We start from the raw sequence: 20,283 nt of genomic DNA on the forward strand, positions 1-20,283 counted from the left end.
AACAAGCTTAAAAGTACTTGCCTTTTGGGGGTGGTTCAGGTCCGCTGACTGCACTTGACTGTTTTAGATGATGACAACTCTTCTGGCGTTTCCTCCCAGGCTGCTGGTTACACAACAGCTCCCCTTGTCCTGATGCATTCAGTTTATTCAAATGCTATTTTTAATTGTGTTAATTATAAACCATGATCTGTGTTCTGCCAGCGGACTCCCAAACATTTCGGAGTATCAGGCAGCTGGGGCAGCGATGGAGAGCAGCCCAGATCTGAACAGATTCTCAGCTATCAATTAGCGTCATCAGGGCATCCTAGGCTATTTGAGGGTTCCGCTCTTGCTACCCAGGTGAGAGGATGTGGGGAAAGCAATTGAACAGATAGCAAGGCTTGCATATTTTTTATGCCAGCAGAAACTGGGATGGTAAAGAGAGATGCTCTGTCTGCTGTCATATATTTGCTTAAGAACAAAGCCACGAATGCTTCAAAAGAGGAGACAGCTCCGTAACTGTGAGATTACTGTGGGCTCCTTGCTACGCCACGTTTTATGCCAAGGATATGACCTCACAAATCCTTTATGAAGTCAGATGCAGATGGCAAATGTGTGTCATACTATGTCAGAGAAGGGCGCCGGTGCAGTGACCATCAAAGCTGAAATGGCCATTAAATAATTTTGGGGGGTAAGGGGGTCATTTGGAGTAGCTCGCTCATGTCACAATGAAAATCATAACTGTTGCCAGCCCAATCAGTGAGGGATCACCTTGAAATAAGTAAATAATGCCTACAGCTGTTAATATAATTAATGAGATCTTTTATAGGTCATCTATGGGCTTTCATTCCTATAAATCGCTGGATTTATACTGACATCTGCTGGTGCAGAGAATCGTAACACCTCTGTTTTCCCACCCTATCCACCAAAAGGTTGTTTTTCCATAATGGATTTTAGCTGGATTATTTCCAGTCTAACAAAGTGGCACTCTAAACAAGTGATTCAGGATCAAGAGAATGTATCTATACTTTTAAAGCTACCTTATTTCTTGTGTGAGAATCTAAGCGCATGCCAAAATCTCATTTAGGATTGTGGAATAATTTCAAATTGCACTAATCTAAACCCTCACTGTATTATATATATATTTCATATTGCCAATCCACTCTGTCATAGGTTCAGGGTGGGAATAACTTATCTAAAAACATGACACTGTAAAACAGATTAAGTCAGGCTTCCTCAAACTTGGCCCTCCAGATGTTTTTGGGCTACAACTCCCATGATCCCTAGCTAGCAGGACCAGTGGTCACGGATGATGGGAATTGTCTCAAAACATCTGGAGGGGCAAGGTTGAGGAAGCCTGGATTAAGTTATTAGATCAAGAATGGGCTATGTGTAGCCGTCCAAATGTTGTTGGACTCCAATACCCAGCAGTCTCAGCATGCATGGCCAGTTATCAGGGGTGATGGAATCTGTAGTCTAGCAACATTTGCAACTTCAGCATTAAAAGATGAGTTTGCAGGAAAGGACTTGTTTATTTTTACATTTATTTGTTTATATATTATTTTGTATTTTAAATACTGCTTGCTCAAACTTAAGACCTCTAAGTGGTTGTAGAAATTACTATACAGTGTTCATGAAGCACTACACAAACATTGTTTTATACAAAAGCATGTACAAAAACCCTTTAAAAGCAAATTCCATTCTCATCTCATCCATAATATACCTTCACTTGCCTGGCTTTGGCTCATTTGATTTTGTTTTAATGGTTAAATGGTGTGTTTTCTTAATGGCCACTTCTCCATTACAGGAAACTTCTTTAGAGGATAGGATAGTTTGTGATCCCTTTACAAACTGCATATCGGCAATCAAAAACAAACAGAAATTTTCCTTTCAGTCCAGCTTTCTATTTTTATTGAAATAAAAGTACCCCCCCACACACTTGCACATTTTTCAAACAAAATGAGCATGGATGAAAACCAGATATCTAGCATGTGAATCTGTTGAATGAGTTGGATCTGGACCTTTGCTTGACCAGTTTGCAAAACACAATCTGAGCCCCTTCATCTGTATCCCTGTCCAGGGTGATAAGATCTGGGGAAGAGAGGAAGCTCTTCATCTGCAACAACTGCTGCTTTTGCTTGGAGAGAGCAGGTGAACAAGCAGTAAACAGCGAGGAGGAGGAGGAAAGCAGAGCCGGGGAGCTCCAGGGCTTGTCAAGCTGGAGTTTGGGTCTTGGGAGATGCTCCTTGTGTGCTTCTGTCAAAAACGTTTCTTCTCCCTCTCTGATAATCTTCTTTGATGATCACACGTAGCCAAGTAAGTTTGTCTTCCATGAACACGGTTTTAACAGTGAGTCCATAAGTTACCGTTGAGGCCTGTTCTGGATCCACACATCCTTCCACAGTGGGGACATAGGTTTCCAGGTGGGAGTTGATCACAGTGAGGGTGTGCCAAATGTGCCTTCCTCTTAGCACATTTCTCCCTTTTGAAGAGTTCAAGCTTCTTCAAAGTCCATGACACCTTTGGTAAAGGCTGTTCTCCCCTTGGAGCGCTCACAGGCCAGCGTTTCCCAGTTGTCTGTGTTTATACTAATTTTTAAAGATTTCCCTTGAGAGTCTGTAAACCTCCTTTGTTGACCACCAGCATTACGCTTTCCATTTTTAAGTTTGGAATAGAGCAGTTGCTTTGGAAGACAATCAGGCATCTGCACAACATGATCGGTCCAACGAAGTTGATGTTGAAGAATCATTGCTTCAACACTGGTGATCTTTGCTTCTTCCAGTACACTGGCATTAGTTTGCCTGTCTTCCTAAGTGATGTGTAAAATTTTTCAGAGACACCATTGATGGAATCTTTCGAGGAGATGGCATTTATAAGTGGTCCACATTTCACAAGCATACAGTAAGGTTGGTAGTACAATAGCTTTGTAAACAAACATTTTGGTTTCCCTGTGAATGTCCTCTGCACTTCAGTCGGGAGAAAGCTGCACTCACAGAGCCCAGGCGACGCTAGATTTATCTGTGATAATACTGGGGTCGGTGCTTATCCAATGATGCTGAATGCCAGGAGAGTCAGGACAGATGTGCAGGAGTGCTTCACAAAGCACATAGCTGAGATCCTTAGCTGCAGGTCATGCAGAATATTGGCACCAAGTTGGACATGGGTAGATGTCAGGGCAATGAAGCCACAGCACAGGTGACCACAATTGTGGGCAAAGTTGTATCATGCTTGCAGGATGCAGCATCAACTTGCAAATTTGGTGGGAGACAAAATGTGGGCAGGACCTGCAGCACATCGATGCCTGTGCATATTTGACCACATGTTTGGATGGAGGCTAAGGAATTAGCCTCATTCAGGGAGCAAATATGCTGGAAACGGTCTGGGTAGACCTAGGTTAAAATTCCTTTTTCAGCCACAAGGCTCGGTGGGTCATCACCAACCCCCCAGAGTAGTTGTAAAAACAGAACAGCAAAATCACCTTGTGCTCCCCTGAAGAAGGCTAAGATATTTATGTAATAAATCCTGGAGTTCTCCATTCTGCAGCCTATATTTAACTGCAACACATGACCTGTTTTATTGCCTTTCTCCCTCTTTTTCTGCTTCTCCCTCTATCAAAAAGACAATGATGATGGCATAACCATTCTATGGCCTTTTGAAGGTGTGTGGGACGGGGACGCTTATTGCTTTGCTTTTGCTTGGATTATATATCTTATGATCTCATTTTGTATTTTTCTGTTGTGAACCACCCAGTGATCTTCGGATGAAGGGTGGTATACAAATTAGGGTTGCCGCATGTCCTTTTTTCCCAGGACGTCTTCTTTTTCAGAGGTAAAATTTCTGTCCGGATGGATTTTTTGAGTTTACCAAAATGTCCAGTGGTGGGGTGGGAACAGACTACTTTTTGTGTTGCATATGCAGTAATAGACAGCCAAGTGCCAAACATAGACATACTGTGTGAATTTTGCATGGTGCAGGAAAGGACCATGTCCTTGTTTTTGTATTTTTTGAAGGGACATTGTAGAATGCACCTGCTCCCTCACTCCCTCACTCCTTGCCCCTTGCCCCAGGTGCCGGCAAATGTGTCCTCTTTTTCGCTCTTCATATTATGGCATCCCTAAATAACCAGTGTGATCCCACTCAAGTCCAGCAAACCAATGTTGTACTCTATCATTTATCATGCAAAGCTAGAAGTGGAATCATAGAATCATAGAGTTGGAAGAGACCACAAGGGCCATCGAGTCCAACCCCCTGCCAAGCAGGAAACACCATCAGAGCACTCCTGACATATGGTTGTCAAGCCTCTGCTTAAAGACCTCCAAAGAAGGAGACTCCACCACACTCCTTGGCAGCAAATTCCACTCGAACAGCTCTTACTGTCAGGAAGTTCTTCCTAATGTTTAGGTGGAATCTTCTTTCTTGTAGTTTGGATCCATTGCTCCGTGTCCGCTTCTCTGGAGCAGCAGAAAACAACCTTTCTCCCTCCTCTATGTGACATTCTTTTATATATTTGAACATGGCTATCATATCACCCCTTAACCTCCTCTTCTCCAGGCTAAACATGCCCAGCTCCCTTAGCCGTTCCTCATAAGGCATTGTTTCCAGGCCTTTGACCATTTTGGTTGCCCTCCTCTGGACATGTTCCAGTTTGTTAGTGTCCTTCTTGAACTGTGGTGCCCAGAACTGGACACAGTACTCTAGGTGAGGTCTGACCAGAGCAGAATACAGTGGCACTATTACTTCCCTTGATCTAGATGCTATACTCCTATTGATGCAGCCCAGAATTGCATTGGCTTTTTTAGCTGCTGCGTCACACTGTTGGCTCATGTCAAGTTTGTGGTCAACCAAGACTCCTAGATCCTTTTCACATGTACTGCTCTCAAGCCAGGTGTCACCCATCTTATATTTGTGCCTCTCATTTTTTTTGCCCAAGTGCAATACTTTACATTTCTCCCTGTTAAAATTCATCTTGTTTGCTTTGGCCCAGTTCTCTAATCTGTCAAGGTCGTTTTGAAGTGTGATCCTGTCCTCTGGGGTGTTAGCCACCCCTCCCAGTTTGGTGTCATCTGCAAATTTGATCAGGATGCCCTTGAGTCCATCATCCAAGTCGTTGATAAAGATGAGGACACTGGCCATCTAGCGTGTTGTGTGGGATTGAAGTAAAAGCTTCCAAATTATTCCAAATTATTCCAAATTGAGCACTGGTGCTGCAGCATTGCCTGTCTTTATCACTATGTTTTCCTCAGAGTGCCAAGGCACCTCTCTTCTCATTATTTAATCTGATGTCCAGGGCTCGTAGCTGGATGAGGAACCCTGTGTTTGGGCAGATCCCTCGGTTTGAATCCACCGATTTTAAGGCCTCCACGAGTGTCATGTTTTCATGGATCATCAAATAAGCCAGCACTAAAGTGGCTGAGCGGCTTAACCCCATGGCACAATGGACAAATACCTTGCCTGCAGAGAAATAACAAAAGAACAGCATTTAACTGATGTGGAACATAAAAGGTTAAGACCAGCGCTTCCCTCCCCACCCCACCCCAGCCGGAACTCATTGCAACTCAGTTCCGGCTCCTCTCAGGTGAGTGCCATTGCCATTATAAGAGAACAAGGAAGGTGTTCATTGTGAGTTCTAGCACCTCTTTTTCTAGAAAAATAGCATTGTTTAAGACATTCAAGCTTCAGGGCTCCCAAAATTTGGCCCAATACTGCGGACAGGCCACGTGGCCTCCACACACAGCAGAGGTTGGGCCAGGCCCCTGTCTCATCAGGGAGACCCCGGCCGCATCACGACCCCTGGCCGGCCAAACTGGTCAGCTGGGGGGCGTGGCTTACTCCTTTTAAAGCAGCTGCACAGCCAGGGTGTAGGAATAACGGAGGATGACAGGAGGTTGGCTGCAGGTGAGCGGTGCAGGAGCAAGCTGGCAAGCATGCTCCAAGCAAGCTGCCGCCTAGCTGTGCAGAGGCTCCTTTTATTAACAGAAGTCAACAATTGGAAACAGCAGTGAAACCACTCTGAACATGACGTAGTTCCATCTAAGCACATTTCCAGCGTTATCAAATAGACGTGTTAGCAGGTGTTTCCCTAAAATGTTCCCCGATACTTGATTTCATCTGTGTCCCTGGTCATGCTCCAGCCAAGCGTTATGTCTAGTAACCAAATCTGTGAGAGGACAAATGGTCAGGAGGAAAACCCTGTTTGCTAGCCAAGAGGCCACATGTTTGTGGAGCATGGGTGCAAGGCTCCTTGGCACGCTGTGGCATGCCGGGTGTGAGGTGTGCCTTAGCACAAGCAGAACCTTACTCCCACACAGGGGATCTCCCTTCTGGTTCACCCTCTTTTCATGCGTTTGTCGTATTGGCCTTGCTATGGACTTCGGTTGGTCGCTGTTGAGGGGCCTGGAGGAATTTTTCCACTTGGCAAATTGGCACTGGCCATTTGGTTTTCGCCTACCTTGTAGCAATCATCACAACTTTTGTAGGGTTTGGCAGTTAGGCATTGGTAAAGCCTGGTTTGGGGGAGGGGAGGTGTGGCCATCACCTGCCCCTCCATTTTAAAGGATAGTCCGTTAAAGGAATCCAGGGGGTCATGGTTCCTGTCCGAAGCCCAGGTGGAGGCTAGGGCCATGGCACGACCTTCCAGTGACCCTGGGGGAGCTCCAAATTGGTGTACATAAACAGGGCTCCCCTACTGGTGGTTTAACCCTTGTGAGACTTCCTGTATGGTGGGCGGGAGTCAGATATAGTCGGTTCAATTCCGATGCCTAAGCCAATACCACTCACATTCTGTAACCAATAAAGTTGTGGTCTAAATTTTGCCCATTAACCTCATACAGTATACGGTGTCCATATGCAATTATTCAACATAAAGGGGGAGGCCTCGGGGCCTTGACATGCAGTAGTAACTGTGGGAAGGATTTCTCTCCCTGAAGGTACACCCGTCTGAAGATACCCTGGAAAACCATTGAAGAGTCCATGACGGAGGCAGAACGAGACTCTATACAACACCCAGGGCCAATGATGAGATGCAGTTCCTTCTGCTAATTCTATGTACTGGTGGTGAGCTTAAAAGCCCTGCATTGGGTTATCATAAAAAGACATCTACAATGAGACACGAGTAATAATAATAATAATTTATTATTTATACCCCGCCCATCTGGCTGGGCCTCCCCAGCCACTCTGGGCGGCTTCCATAGAAACCAAAAATACAGTAAAATATCACACGTTAAAAACTTCCCTGAACAGGGCTGCCTTAAGATGTCTTCTGAATGTCAGGTAGTTGTTTATCGCTTTGACATCTGCTGGAAGGGCGTTCCACAGGGCGCCACTACCGAGAAGGCCCTCTGCCTGGTTCCCTGTAGCTTTGCTTCTCGCAATGAGGGAACCGCCAGAAAACCCTCGGCGCTGGACCTCAGTGTCCGGGCAGAATGATGGGGGTGGAGACGCTCCTTCAGGTATACTGGACCGAGGCCATTTAGGGCTTTAAAGGTCAGCACCAACACTTTGAATTGTGCTCGGAAAAGTACTGGGAGCCAATGTAGGTCTTTCAAGACCGGTGTTATATGGTCTCGGCGGCCGCCCCCAGTCACCAGTCTAGCTGCCGCATTCTGGATTAGTTGTAGTTTCCGAGTCACCTTCAAAGGTAGCCCCACGTAGAGTGCATTGCAGTAGTCCAAGCGGGAGATAACCAGAGCATGCACCACTCTGGCACCCCACAAGTGAGAGCCCAGGGGTCTGAACACTCATCCCCCACCACCACTTTCTGAACACGGCCCAGGAGGAAGGAGCGGAACCACTGTATGACAGTGCCCCCAGCTCCCAGCCCTTCAAGACGGTCCAGAAGGAGGTTATGGTCGATGGTATCAAACGCCGCTGAGAGATCCAGCAGAACTAGGAAACAGCTCTCACCTCTGTCCCTAGCCCGCCGGAGATCATCAACCAGTGCGACCAAGGCAGTTTCAGTCCCATGATGAGGCCTGAATCCCGACTGGAAGGGATCCAAATGGTCCGCTTCTTCCAGGCGTGCCTGGAGTTGTTCGGCAACCGCTCGCTCAATCACCTTGCCCAAGAATGGAAGATTTGAGACTGGGCGATAGTTGGCCATCGTGGCCGCATCTAAAGATGGTTTTTTAAGAAGTGGTTTAATAACCGCCTCTTTCAGCGGGTCTGGGAAGGCTCCCTCATGGAGGGAAGCATTCACCACCCCACGAAGCCCATCACCCAGTCCTTCCCGGCTAGCTTTTATAAGCCAGGATGGGCAAGGATCCAGGAGACAGGTGGTTGGTTTCACTCGTCCAAGCAGCCTGTCCACATCCTCGGAGGTAACAGATTGGAACTGATCCCACTCAACTTGACTAGACAAGTTACACATGTTTATGTAAAGTCAGCATTGGCCAATGGGAAGGTAAAGTTCAAGGTAAAGGACGCCTGGACGGTTAAGTCCAGTCAAAGTCCAGTCAAAGGTGACTATGGGTTGCGGTGCTCATCTTGCTGCAGGCCGAGGGAGCCGGCATTTGTCAACAGACAGTTTTCTCGGTCATGTGGCCAGCATGACTAAACTGCTTCTGGTGCAACGGAACACTGTGATGGAAACCAGAGCGCACAGAAACGCTGTTTACCTTCTCGCCACAGCGGTACGTATTTATCTACTTGCACTGGCGTGCTTTCGAACTGCTGGGACAGAGCAATGGGAGCTCACCCCATCCTGTGGATTTGAACCGCCAACCTTCTGATCGGCAAGCCCAAGAGGCTCATTGGTTTATACCACAGCGCCACCCGCATCCCTACAACGAGATGCTTGAGTTATGCATGTTTATGTACAACTTTGGCCAATGAGAAGATAGGTGGTTAATCAACTTCAAAAATTATCAGACTGATTGATATAGCCCAATAACTTTTTATATAGGATTTGGGAGATGGGAATAACTTCCTGCTTTTTTCCAAACTAGCCCTGCTTCTGCACCTTCAACTTCGGCCAGACATGGAGAAATTAATCAAGCAACGCTTTCCATGCCACTATCACTACCCTAGGAAAAGTTTCACCTGCTCCAGTGCTAAGCTGCCATCAAACACATAGGAAGAGGTTCCTCAAAGAGTGACAACCCCACATGTGCCACTCCTCCTCCTTTCCTGGAGATCTAGTATGGCGAAGCCCATCCCTGAGCAAGAAAGACCAATTAAGCAAAGCATCCTTAAGTAGCTTTAAGCCCTTTGCTAAATGCGGCAAGATTAAAGGGAACAGCAGCAGCTTTGGGCCCACGCAGCTGGCAACCGAGTGCCTCTCGCATCTCGAAGGCCGTTTCTCCTCCCTCTATCTCCCTCTTACCTCCTGTAGCCTTCAAGGCATTGTGGATGAAATTCGCAGCATCCTGGAAGAAGACGCTGATATCAAACGAGGTGTCGTCAAACGCCTGCACCCCGTAGTACTCGATTGGCAGGTCTCTGTAATATCGAGCGCCTGTGTTGATGTTGTATGGCCCGTCTGCTGCGTTGAGGATGTGGGTGATGCCGAGGCTCTGCAGAATGGCTTTGCTTCGAGCTGCCCATCTGTCAAAAGATGATAAAGGGTTGCTGCGGCTGTGGCTGCTCCTGTTCCGTGTTGACATGGGCTTATTTAAGAGGCCTCTTGAGCCTCAAGGAAGCAAGATGCAATGAGCACCTGCGTCTCATCTCTAATTCATAGCACAGACCATGGCTCCTTACAACCTGCTCTGTCAGGCAGAATCAGTTTAGGGCTTCCCTCCCTTGCCATGCAGTTGGAGGAATAATTTCTGTTCTCCCTCTTTCTTTTGGACTACAGGTCTCTCTGTGTTACGTTCACAATTCAAAGTGTTGGTGCTGAACTTTAAAGCCCTAAATGGCCTTGGCCCAGTATACCTGAAGGAGCGTCTCCACTCCTATCGTTCAGCCCAAACACTGAGGTCCAGCTCTGAGGGCCTTCTGGCAGTTCCCTCACTGCAAGAAGTATAATTCCAGATTTGGGAGACCAAAGCCACCTTCCTTAGTTGGAAGTTGCATTTTATGTAGTGATATTTTTGGTGGCCCATAGGCACGATCTAAATAGTTGATTTATTTTTTAGAAGTAAGATTTGGGAATATGTATTGGTAATCCTCTAAGAATGTATAAAAGCTTTGGAACAATATTCATTTTGAGGACATTAACCTTTCCCCAAAAGGGAAAGGTTTAGAGGTCCCCACCTTTCAATAGCAAAAGAAATCTCATTTATAATTTGATTCAAATTTAATAATTTGGTCTATATCTGATGAAATCATTATACCCAAGTATTTAATAAAGTCTTTGCACATCTGAAATTGATGGTTTCTATACAATGTAGCCCTTGGCCCAACTGGTAAAATTGGGCCAAATTGACTGGGGAAACTGAGTAGGGTATAAATATATTATTATTACTACTATTACTATTACTATTACATTGCCCTTACTCGCCTCATACCCTCCAACATTTATCCATTGAAAATAGGGACATCCTAAGGAAAAGTGAAACATTCCAGGGTCAAATCAGAAACCGGGGTGGCTTCTGTAAATGCAGGACTGTCCCTGGAAAATAGGGACACTTGAGAGGGCTACTTTCCCTTTTCACCCAGGGCCGCCCCACCCATGAGGCAAGGCATAGGTGCCAACTCTGAGGCGCCCAGGTCCCTACAGCCCCCCTAATGCAGTAAAATATTTGAGGCCAACAGGGGCAGATTTAGGGGTGCACAAAGGGTGCTCAGGCACTGAGTTTGCTGGATTTGGGGAAGGAGGCATGAGGGTTCAGACAGGGTCCTAGAGTCCTCTCACCTGCTTCCCAAAGGACATGGATGTGTCTGCGATAGAGAGCAAAAGAGGTTTTCCTTGGCAGTGGAGGGACTATGTATGTGTGTGCAAACAAATTGGGATCTGAACATTTAAATTCCACAAAATGCAATAGTTTTATGTAATTTTACAGTGGTACCTCGGGTTGCAAACACCTTGGGTTACAAACACTTTGGGTTACAGACTCCGCTAACCTGGAAGTAGGACCTTGCGTTAAGAACTTTACCTCAGGATGAGAACAGAAATCGTGCAGCGGCAGCGGGAGGCCCCATTAGCTAAAGTGGTACCTCAGGTTAAGAACCGTTTCAGGTTAAGAACGGACCTCCGGAACGGATTAAGTTCATAACCAGAGGTACCACTGTATATTTTAATTGTATTTGATTGTAATATTATATTTTAGTTGTACTTAGGTTGATCTGTGTTTTTCCCTTTTCAAATGAGCATTTAAAGGTTATATCGGTTTTAATTTGTCCATATTTCTGATAGAAAGTTGGTTTACAGAACCAGTTTATACCAGTCTATTTTGTGGGATTTGGATGTTGAGATCCCAATTTGTTTGCTGCTATTTTATAGGATTTTTAATCTTCTGCTCTCCTTATGACTGGTAAGTAACAAGATGCAATCCTTCCATTTCCTTACGCGTCTCCAAGGTAGAGGTTTGGCCACACTTGATCCACATGGTTGTCAGATCCTCCTCTGCTCCAAACTAGCCTCTGCAATTCAGAAAGTGCTGGTGTCTCATAACGGCTTCGACTTTCCGAGTTTTGATTCTTGGAGGAGCCGTTTCCAGCATGGCTCATACCTGCTTTTGTGCTTTCATGAGCTTCAGATGTAACTAAAATGGCCTTTGGGAAATGAGAGAGAGACGGGGGGTTAAAAACTTTGTTTAAAACCAAGGTTCCCACAGGGGGGGGGTGCGTTTATTTTTAAGGGGGGCAATTTGGAAGCTTGCTTATACCAAGTTAATGGCCTTTTAGGCTTCCTCCAAATGAATAGGAGCCTGTCTTCAAGGGCAGTCCCCAGTAGAGTGTATTCCAGTAGTCCAAGCAGGAAAAGAGCATGGACACCTGAGGTCAGGCAACCTGGTTCAGAAATGGCTGTGGTTGGTCAACTAGCCTATTTTTTAATAATAATAATACAGTGGTACCTCGGGTTAAGTACTTAATTTGTTCCGGAGGTCTGTTCTTAATCTGAAACTGTTCTTAACCTGAAGCACCACTTTTGCTAATGGGGCCTCCTGCTGCTGCCACGCCGCCAAAGCCCAATTTCTGTTCTCACCCTGAAGCAAAGTTCTTAACCTGAGGTAATATTTCTGGGTTAGCGGAGTCTGTAACCTGAAGCGTATGTAACCTGAAGCGTATGTAACCCGAGGTACCACTGTAATAATAATAATAATAATAATAATAATAATAATAATAATATATTCAAAAGTTACAATACAGCTTTGTCCACTGCCATAATTATCACAGAATGATCACTCCAATCCTCAATCCCATTTCACTGCTGGCTTGCTGAATATCCTCAATAGGAACGCACTGGCGTAAGTTGGCCATGAAGCACTCGTATTACAGAAAAGTGAAAAGTTTGAATCCAGGTGTGCTCCCAGATTATGAACTGGATTCTTCGAGGGGAGCATAACCTCTCTCAGAGTAGGATGTGCACCTAAATTCTCAGACACATGAACCACCCACTCACAGCACTTCTGCCCTATCTGGGTTCAGCCTCTGTTTATTGAGCCCTCCGGTCATTCCATCACTGCCCAAGGCACCTGTGCAACACCTTCACGGCCTCTTCTGTTTCCAGTGGAATGGAGAGATAGACCTGCGTATCGACAGCATGCTGAGGACACCATGCTTCAAATCCCCAGATGGCAGCTCCCAACACTTTGATACAGACATTAAATAGCATAGGAAACAGAGTGGACCTTTGTGGGACCCCACAGCCCAAAAGCCATGAGCCAAGCAATGACCCCCTGAGAGTGACGGTGCAGGTAGGAGCAGAACCGTTTTAATAAGCGCCATTGACTACCAGTTCCTCCAGTCGCTCCAGTGGAACACCATGGTCAATGGTGTGTCTTCTTGAGAGGGCAAGAAGAATCAACAAGATCACACACAACCCTGTCTGTCTCCCTATAGAGATTATCAATCCGGGAGACCAAGGCCATTACTGGGCCTGATACCAGGCTGGAAGAGACCTACATTCTCTCCAAGCATACCTGCAGCTGACTTTCTACAACCATGAAAGCAATATTAGAGACTGGACGGTAGTTTCCCAAAACCTCTGGATCCAGAGAGGACCTCTTTGAGAGGGAGTGTACCACAGCCTCTTTCAAGGTGGTGGGCATAACTCCCTTCTTGTTACCGTTGTACCTCTTTGTGACTTATTATTCTGTCTTCTTTCTGCAAGTTCCTTGGACTCTCTTCTGGGCTTCCTTGTGTTCACTGTGAGTGATGTGTTCCCGGCCTTCCTTCTCCTCCTCGCTCTGTTTCTTTTCTTAGTCGCCGACGTCCAACACGGGGATAAACAGCGCGCCTTCTCTGCGAGCTTGTGGATTAAGTTGCTGATACTCTGTTATTTTAAGTGCTTGCGGTTTTAAGCCTCGCTTCAAGCAGCGTGGGCCGCTTTGCATCCTGTAATTGGAGGAGAAAGAGGGAAAGAATACCTTCTGGGTAACTGCAGGAGTTTCAGGGTGAGATTACACCAGCTGCTGGAGACTGAAGATTAGGAAAATTCAAGCCGGGATGAGGCTTGTGGCAGAGGTGCTCCCCAGGGCTTCCTATCCGTAGACAGAGCAGGATTGGGCCAGCCTCTCAGCATCCTATCGTTGAGTTAGCAAAATATCCTATCGTTGAGTTAGCAAGTATTTCGTGGCATTGCAGAAGGTTAAAAGAGAGCTCCTTGCAAAATGGCCTTCTGCACTGCTATTAAAATACAAAGGCTATTAACAGAAAAAGTGGATCGCTGACACCAGATTACCTTTTGCAGTATGGTTTTCGTGCATGCATTTGCGCGTCTTGTCTCAAGCGCGCGTACCTACCAAATGTTGTGATCCACCCAGAACATGTAGGGTGCTGGTGGCGCTGTGGTCTAAACCACTGAGCCTCTTGGGCTTGCCGATTGGAAGGTTGGCAGTTCGAATTCCTGCAATGGGGTGAGCTCCCGTTGTTCTGTCCCAGCTCCTGCCAACCTAGCAGTTTGAAAGCACGCCAGTGCAAGTAGATAAATAGGTACTGCTGCGGCAGGAAGGTAAACAGCATTTCTGTGCACTCTGGTGTCCGTCACGGTGTCCCGTTGTGTCAGAAGCAGTTTAGTCATGCTGGCCACATGACCCGGAAAGCTGTCTGTGGACAAATGCCGGCTCCCTTCGCCTGAAAGCGAGATGAACGCCGCACCCCATAGTCGCCTTGGACTGGACCTAACCATCCAGGGGTCCTTTACCTTTTTTTTTTATAAAAAAACTTAACTAGTAAAAGTAAAGGTAAAGGGACCCCTGTCCATTAGGTCCAGTCATGACTGACTCTGGGGTTGCAGCGCTCATCTCACTTTATTGGCCGAGGGCGCCGGCGTACAGCTTCCGGGTCATGTGGCCAGCATGACTAAGCCGCTTCCGGCAAACCAGAGCAACGCACGGAAATGCCGTTTACCTTCCTGCCGGAGCGATACCTATTTATCTACTTGCACTTTGACGTGCTTTTGAACTGCTAGGTTGGCAGGAGCAGGGACCGAGCAACGGGAGCTCACCCTGTCGCGGGGATTTGAACCGCCAACCTTCTGATCAGCAAGTCCTAGGTAACCCACAGCGCCACCCGCGTCCCTTGAGGAAAGTTGTCACTCGAGTGAGCTTCAAGGAAGCAGCTTGCCAGTCTAGTCTTCCTAAGCATCACCCAATGTCTGAAGAGTGTGAATCCTTAACAAGCCAACCCCTGGTCTTCAGTGATAATTTTTTCCTCCTGCATGCGGCTATCTCGACCCATGTTCTCCTGGCAAGTCACTTATGGTCGAGCACAGTGAAGTCGAACTAATTGGCCTGGACTGATCGAAAGCATATGGTAAGGGTACTTATCAGAATGGTAAATTAGGCCAATACGAATATCCCTATGCTGCCGAAGAGGGGCTGAGGCAGGGAGAGAGTGGCTTGCCTAAATATTGCCTAATTGACTAGAGATTTAAACCAGGTCCCCCAGTCCACACTCTTAAAGGAGACAGACTTACTGCGTCATGCGCTGAGCTGTTCAAGACCATCTCAAATTTGACGGCCTCTTCTCTCTGCCCCCTCCCCCATCCCATAAGGCTTTGCCAGTGCCTTGTCATTGCCTAAAAATATTTCATTTTACAAGGCAGCCGTGGAGAACAGATGCTAGGGATTGCATTTTGGCCACTAGATGTTGCTCTGCAACCGCATAAGAAATGAGAGGAAGCAATAACTGAAATGGCTGCTCTCGCATACAGCAAGATTTCCCCAATTTCAACACTGATAGCATGGCCTTCCTTGTTGAGTGTCCCTGTTCATTGTTAATATGTAGGTAAGATCAACAGAGTTCTGAAAATTAGAATTACAGTGCCCGAAGAAAGATAGAATTCTGTGGGTCCTGGTCATTCTTGAACTTTCATTTGCTGTGAAGCCCATTCTGTGGATTCGTAGATTTAATTGGACCACTATAAAACTTCTGCATTTACTGTTTAACCGTATGGACTAAAAGAAATATGACTTCAGTTTATTTTTCTGTATCTCTCTCTGTGTGTTTCCTATCCTTAACACTGTAATGTCATGAATTTAGAGTGTTAAGATGGGTGCCAGATCCACCCTAATCCCCCTGCTATTTCCTAGACTTTATTCTTTCTTTGTGTGTGCTGAATGACTACATCCCCACCCATGTCTATCTAAAGGTGACTAATGGCAGGCACTGCAAATGACTCAGATGGCCGAACTGGAAACTGGCGTATCGTGTTTGCTTGGAGGCCACCACAGAGCTGGCAAATACATGGGTGTGGTGGAGGGAGAGCATGGCTTGGGTGGTGTGGCAGGGAAATTGTGAACAGTTCATGGGCGGAGAAAGCATGACTCAGACACAGAATTGGCAGGCAGCTTTAAAAGCCATGGGTTCTCATCATACTCTTTGTTCATTCGCTTTTCTCTCTTTTTTTAGTGCAATGCTATTTTGAGCAAATGGCTTGATTTAAAAACTTTTTAATCAGTGAGAAGGCTGTGGCGTTTGCCCGTTCATTTGAAAATGTTTGAACAGGGGAGAGAGAAAGAGTTAAAAATGTAGACCAATAGGAAAGCCGAAGGCGGAGCCTACCGATTTATAAAAGGGCTTAGCTCGAGGTTTTGTTAGAGTTGTTGGTGTGTAGTTGGTTGGTTTTAGTGGGTTGGTTGGTTGGGAAAGGCAGTTGGAAAAGCAGTTGGCAGGCAGTTGGAAATAGAGAGACAGTTAGGGCAGTGGGTTCTTGTGTGAGGGGAGGTAGAAGAGACAGAGACAGGATAAAATAAGACTAAGAAGGTAAAGAGTAACAATGTTTGGAATGCAGTTAAAGTTTGTTTGTGTCTGAAATAAACTACACTCTTCTTTGTTAATGTGAGAACCTGACTGAGACTAAGTGATTTACCAGGGAGGACCTGGTCGGTAGCAGTGGATTAGTGGTGTACAGGTTAATAGTCCGTGAGATGACCAGGGCCTCAGTACAAACCTTATCAAGAAAGCAGGTCTTTAACATTGTGGGATTTTTAAATACAAGTACCGTATTTTTCGCCCTATAGGACGCACCGGCCCATAGGACGCACCTAATTTTTTTTGGGGGGGGGGATAAAGAAAAAAAAATTATTCCCCCCCCAGCCATGGGAGAAGCCCGAGCTTTTAAAAACGCACCTACCGTAGTTTTTAGAGGAGAAAAGGATATCTGCCCGAAGCGCGGGGCACTCTGCTTCAGAGCGCCCCGTGCTCCGGGCGGCAGGCTGCTCCGGAACGTTCCCACAGGGCTCCCTAGGCTGCGGATATCTGCCCGAAGCGCGGGGCGTTCTGCTTCAGAGCGCCCAGTGCTCCGGGCGGCAGGCTGCTATCCGCAGCCTAGGGAGCCCTGCAGGAACTCCCGCGGGCTCCCCAGGCTTGCTGATAGCTTCCTGAAGCGACCCCTCTCGCTCTCCAAGCTTCAGCGAAAGCCTGCATTCACCCCATAGGATGCACACAGATTTCCCCTTCATATTTGGAGGGGAAAAAGTGCGTCCTATAGGGCAAAAAATACGGTATTTTCAAAAGAGCAGGCAAGAGATGTCACTGCAGCAAAGTCATTTGCCCTTATCTTCTTGCAAATCTTTTAAGAGTTCTCTAGTGCTTGTAAATGAACAATAAACAGGGCGTTGTTGTTGCTTTTTAAAGAGTTCTTTGAGTAGTGCCAGCTAGGTTGTAGGGCAGGGGTGATCTGGCAGACATTTTCAAAATCCTTTTTGGATTATAAAGTCTCCCAAAGCTGGAAAAGTCCAATTCATAAGAACAACAATAGACTCAAATATACCATATTTTTCCATGTCTAAGACTAGGTTTTTTCCTACTAGATTATGTCAAATTAGGGGTGTCTTATACACGGGTAATGCTGAGGCCATTTTCTTAAATCTGAGTCCCCCAAAATAGGGGGCGTCTTATAGACGGAAAAATACGGTATATGTCTATTTGCTGTTTTGCTCATGATGGGACTTGTTTATTGCTTTTATTGTTCTGTGATTATTATTATACAATATCTTAATGTTTCATCGGTGTTAGCCAGCCGGAGAACACTGTTTCTGGGTGCCATATAAACGCTGCTTACTAAATATTAATGTTGTTAATAAAGTTTCCCAGCCTGAAAAAATCCAGGCAGGGAAAAGTCTCTGACAGACAAGACGAAGCATCTCACAATAGCGTCTGGGGTTTTGATGAATGTTAAATGATCCTTTAGCCTTGAAAGTAAAGAGGATAACTTCTCCCTAGGCAATGGCTATTTGCGCCAGTAGTAAAAGGAGGATGCCGTGGTACTACTAATTCTGTAGTGGTTTTGAAATGTTCTAGCTGCTCTGGGCCACAGTGATACAGAGCAGAGATATTTACAATGCCAAACATCAGTTGTGGTGTGCATCTGACTGCACTGTGCAACAGGTGCAGGGCACCTATATGCCTACTGATATTTCAAAAAATCCAAAGACTTACAGCCAAATCCAGTGGGAAGTTCTCTGGAGCAAAGCCTACAGGAATGAATTGGAGCTGTGTTTGATCAATAGGGCGAAGAACTTTCTGCCACCGCGCTTTAGGCTCCTTTCTCCTGCAAACCAGAAGTCCCTATCCAAAATTTGCCATCACATATTCCCTGTCAGGCTTCAGGGAATCAGCTTCCTCCCTCCCGTGGCAGTAGAGAAGCAGAACAAAGGAAAAGGAGTCTTCTTACCAGTTAGAAACTTTAATAATCACAGCGAGAGAACAAAGAACCCATCTCCTAGTGTGGCGGTGCTCCCAGTTAAGGAGCACCCCCCCTTAAGTCCCTATTAATCCACGTCACTTCTACATGTTGAAATCTGAGCTTGTACCCTCTGTGCTTTCTGTGCTTTCTGTTCTGCCACTTTCTCAGCTCTTCTTGACCTTGGGGAGAGCGGAGGAATGCTGTCCAGAGACAGTGAATCTGTTAACCCTCTCTCTCCCAGTGTTTCTTCTCCTAGCTGTTCCCCATCCAGTATTTCCCAGCTTCTGCCTTCTGAACTATGCCCCTCTGCAAACCACTGTTCCAAAGCTATACTGTCCTTTTGCTCCTGGGAAGATCCAGGAGCAGGAGCAGGGGGAGGTTCCCACCTTTCCTCCTCAGTGCAGCCCTCCTCAGCACGGTCCCTGACATTCCCTTATCTTGATCCAGAAGGAGTTCCCTTTCGATGCGCCAGAAAAGGAAGGCATCCAAAGCAGCCATTTCTTCCCAGGAGATATGTTCCTGGAGCAAGTGGGACAGGGGACAGTGCCAGGCACAGCAAAACCAGGCAGGTAATGTGCCTTGGATGAAGACTTTCCTGTCTGCTCTTTTGTGTGTTTGCAGCAAGTGAAAATGCAACTTGAAATGCATTAGGGGGAAATGAACTCGCTGCCTTTTAAGCCACGAATCTGTGCCTAGCCTTTGGTGGCACAACGCAGGCTGCCCAACACCCACAGCTCTGTCATCTTAGTGATGCCACCTGAGGTGGCCACCCCGCTACCTCATGGAAAGACCAGCCCTGTATTTCCCCGGTATTTAACACCAGTCAGATTAAATCAAATAAACAAGGAATATTCGGTGTTATGTTGGAGGGGGTGCCAGGAAACCAGGAATTATGTTCACGTGTGGTGGGGGTGTAAATATGTACATTTTTTATTTTATTTTTTGCAAAAAGTGTTTAAGGAAATAACAGAAATCACTGGGTGAAAGCTGGGCGAAAGTCCAGAGGTAGCATTATTATCAATTTACGATGGGGTGGAAGGTTCACAGGCTGTGAAGAACTTGCTCACAAATTTATTGACCGCTGCACGAATTGCTTTAGCTAGGAAGTGGAAGGGGCAAGGAAAATATAAAATGGAAGAATGGTATAAAGAGGTGTGGGATATTGCTATTAATGATAAATTAACATGTGCCATTAAGGTAAGATGGGGAATCCTCAAATGATTTTGAGGAGGTATGGAAGGTGTTTGTAGAATTTGTACTGTTAAAACGGAAAGGCGGTAAAACCACCGCAAGAGGTGTTGAAATTTTGGGAGGTTGGATAGTTACAATGGAATGGTCTCGGTGGTGGGGTGCACATTTTTACTGTTATTTATTTATAATTATAATTTTGTGCATTAAAAAAAAATCCATCCCCAGTAACACATTACAATTTGAGATCGAAATGCATTCCTGTTTTTAAGATAACTATTAATTCAGCTCAAAGAGGTTTCCAGTAGTAATGACAAAACAAATTCCTTCCAGTAGCACCTTAAAGACCAACTAAGTCAGTTCTTGGTATGAGCTTTCGTGTGCATGCACACTTCTTCAGATACCACACGAAAGCTCATACCAAGAACTGACTTAGTTGGTCTTTAAGGTGCTACTGGAAGGAATTTGTTTTGTTTTGACTATGGCAGACCAACACGGCTACCTATCTGTATCCAGTAGTAATGGTTAGGGTTCAAAAAGCTCCTTACAATCTTATACATAAAAAAAATTGTCCAGTAGCAACATGAAAGCTTATACCAAGAACAAACTTAGTTGGTCTCTAAGGTGCTACTGGACAATTATATATATATGTTTCAACTGCTTCAGACCAACATGACCACCACCTGAATCTTATACATTTCTATCTAAATATAATGACTTATCTTTGCAAAGTTGTTGTAAGCCGGGATTAGGTAGAGGTAAAGGTACCCCTGCCCGTACAGGCCAGTCGTGTCCGACTCTAGGGTTGTGCGCTCATCTCACTTAAGAGGCCAGGAGCCAGCGCTGTCCGGAGACACTTCCAGGTCACGTGGCCAGCATGATGA

General features: G+C 45.9%; 1 protein-coding gene and 3 long non-coding RNA genes across 12 annotated transcripts in view; 3 read left to right on the forward strand and 1 right to left on the reverse strand.

The window, feature by feature from the left end:
* Positions 1-4,357, forward strand: part of LOC309343158 — a 79,647-nt gene extending 75,290 nt beyond the window's left edge. For 2 of the 7 annotated variants that reach the window (XR_014157127.1, XR_014157132.1), the window contains exons 2-3: positions 202-339; positions 2,060-4,355. This is a non-coding gene — a long non-coding RNA (uncharacterized lncRNA). Of the gene's footprint in view, positions 1-201; positions 340-2,059 lie in introns of all 7 variants that reach the window. The other 5 variants (XR_014157128.1, XR_014157131.1, XR_014157129.1 and 2 more) reach the window with 3 other exon arrangements.
* Positions 1-20,283, forward strand: part of LOC309343155 — a 115,477-nt gene that overhangs the window by 80,504 nt on the left and 14,690 nt on the right. The window lies entirely within an intron of this gene.
* LOC309343136 (dual specificity protein phosphatase 13B-like) lies at positions 4,913-15,421 on the reverse strand. Of its 3 annotated transcripts, XM_081864443.1 has the most exons (6): positions 14,999-15,421; positions 13,156-13,416; positions 11,745-11,902; positions 11,426-11,631; positions 9,299-9,519; positions 4,913-5,430 (listed from the first exon to the last, which is right to left on the reverse strand). In XM_081864443.1, the coding sequence occupies exons 4-6, from the start codon at positions 11,584-11,586 to the stop codon at positions 5,219-5,221; spliced, it is 594 nt and encodes a 197-aa protein (XP_081720569.1). In that variant the 5' UTR covers positions 11,587-11,631; positions 11,745-11,902; positions 13,156-13,416; positions 14,999-15,421; the 3' UTR covers positions 4,913-5,218. The 3 variants fall into 3 exon arrangements, with proteins under 3 accessions (XP_081720569.1, XP_081720570.1, XP_081720568.1); XM_081864444.1 differs by lacking the exons at positions 11,745-11,902; positions 13,156-13,416 and adding an exon at positions 13,449-13,604; XM_081864442.1 differs by lacking the exon at positions 11,745-11,902 and having other exon boundaries at positions 4,915-5,430; positions 14,999-15,415.
* Positions 5,411-19,706, forward strand: LOC309343167. Its single transcript, XR_014157143.1, has 3 exons — positions 5,411-5,554; positions 6,906-7,032; positions 18,659-19,706. It is a non-coding gene; the product is annotated as an uncharacterized lncRNA (long non-coding RNA).

Source organism: Podarcis erhardii (genome assembly GCF_964252035.2).
Source record: "Podarcis erhardii genome assembly, chromosome: 5".
Lineage (NCBI taxonomy): Eukaryota > Metazoa > Chordata > Lepidosauria > Squamata > Lacertidae > Podarcis > Podarcis erhardii.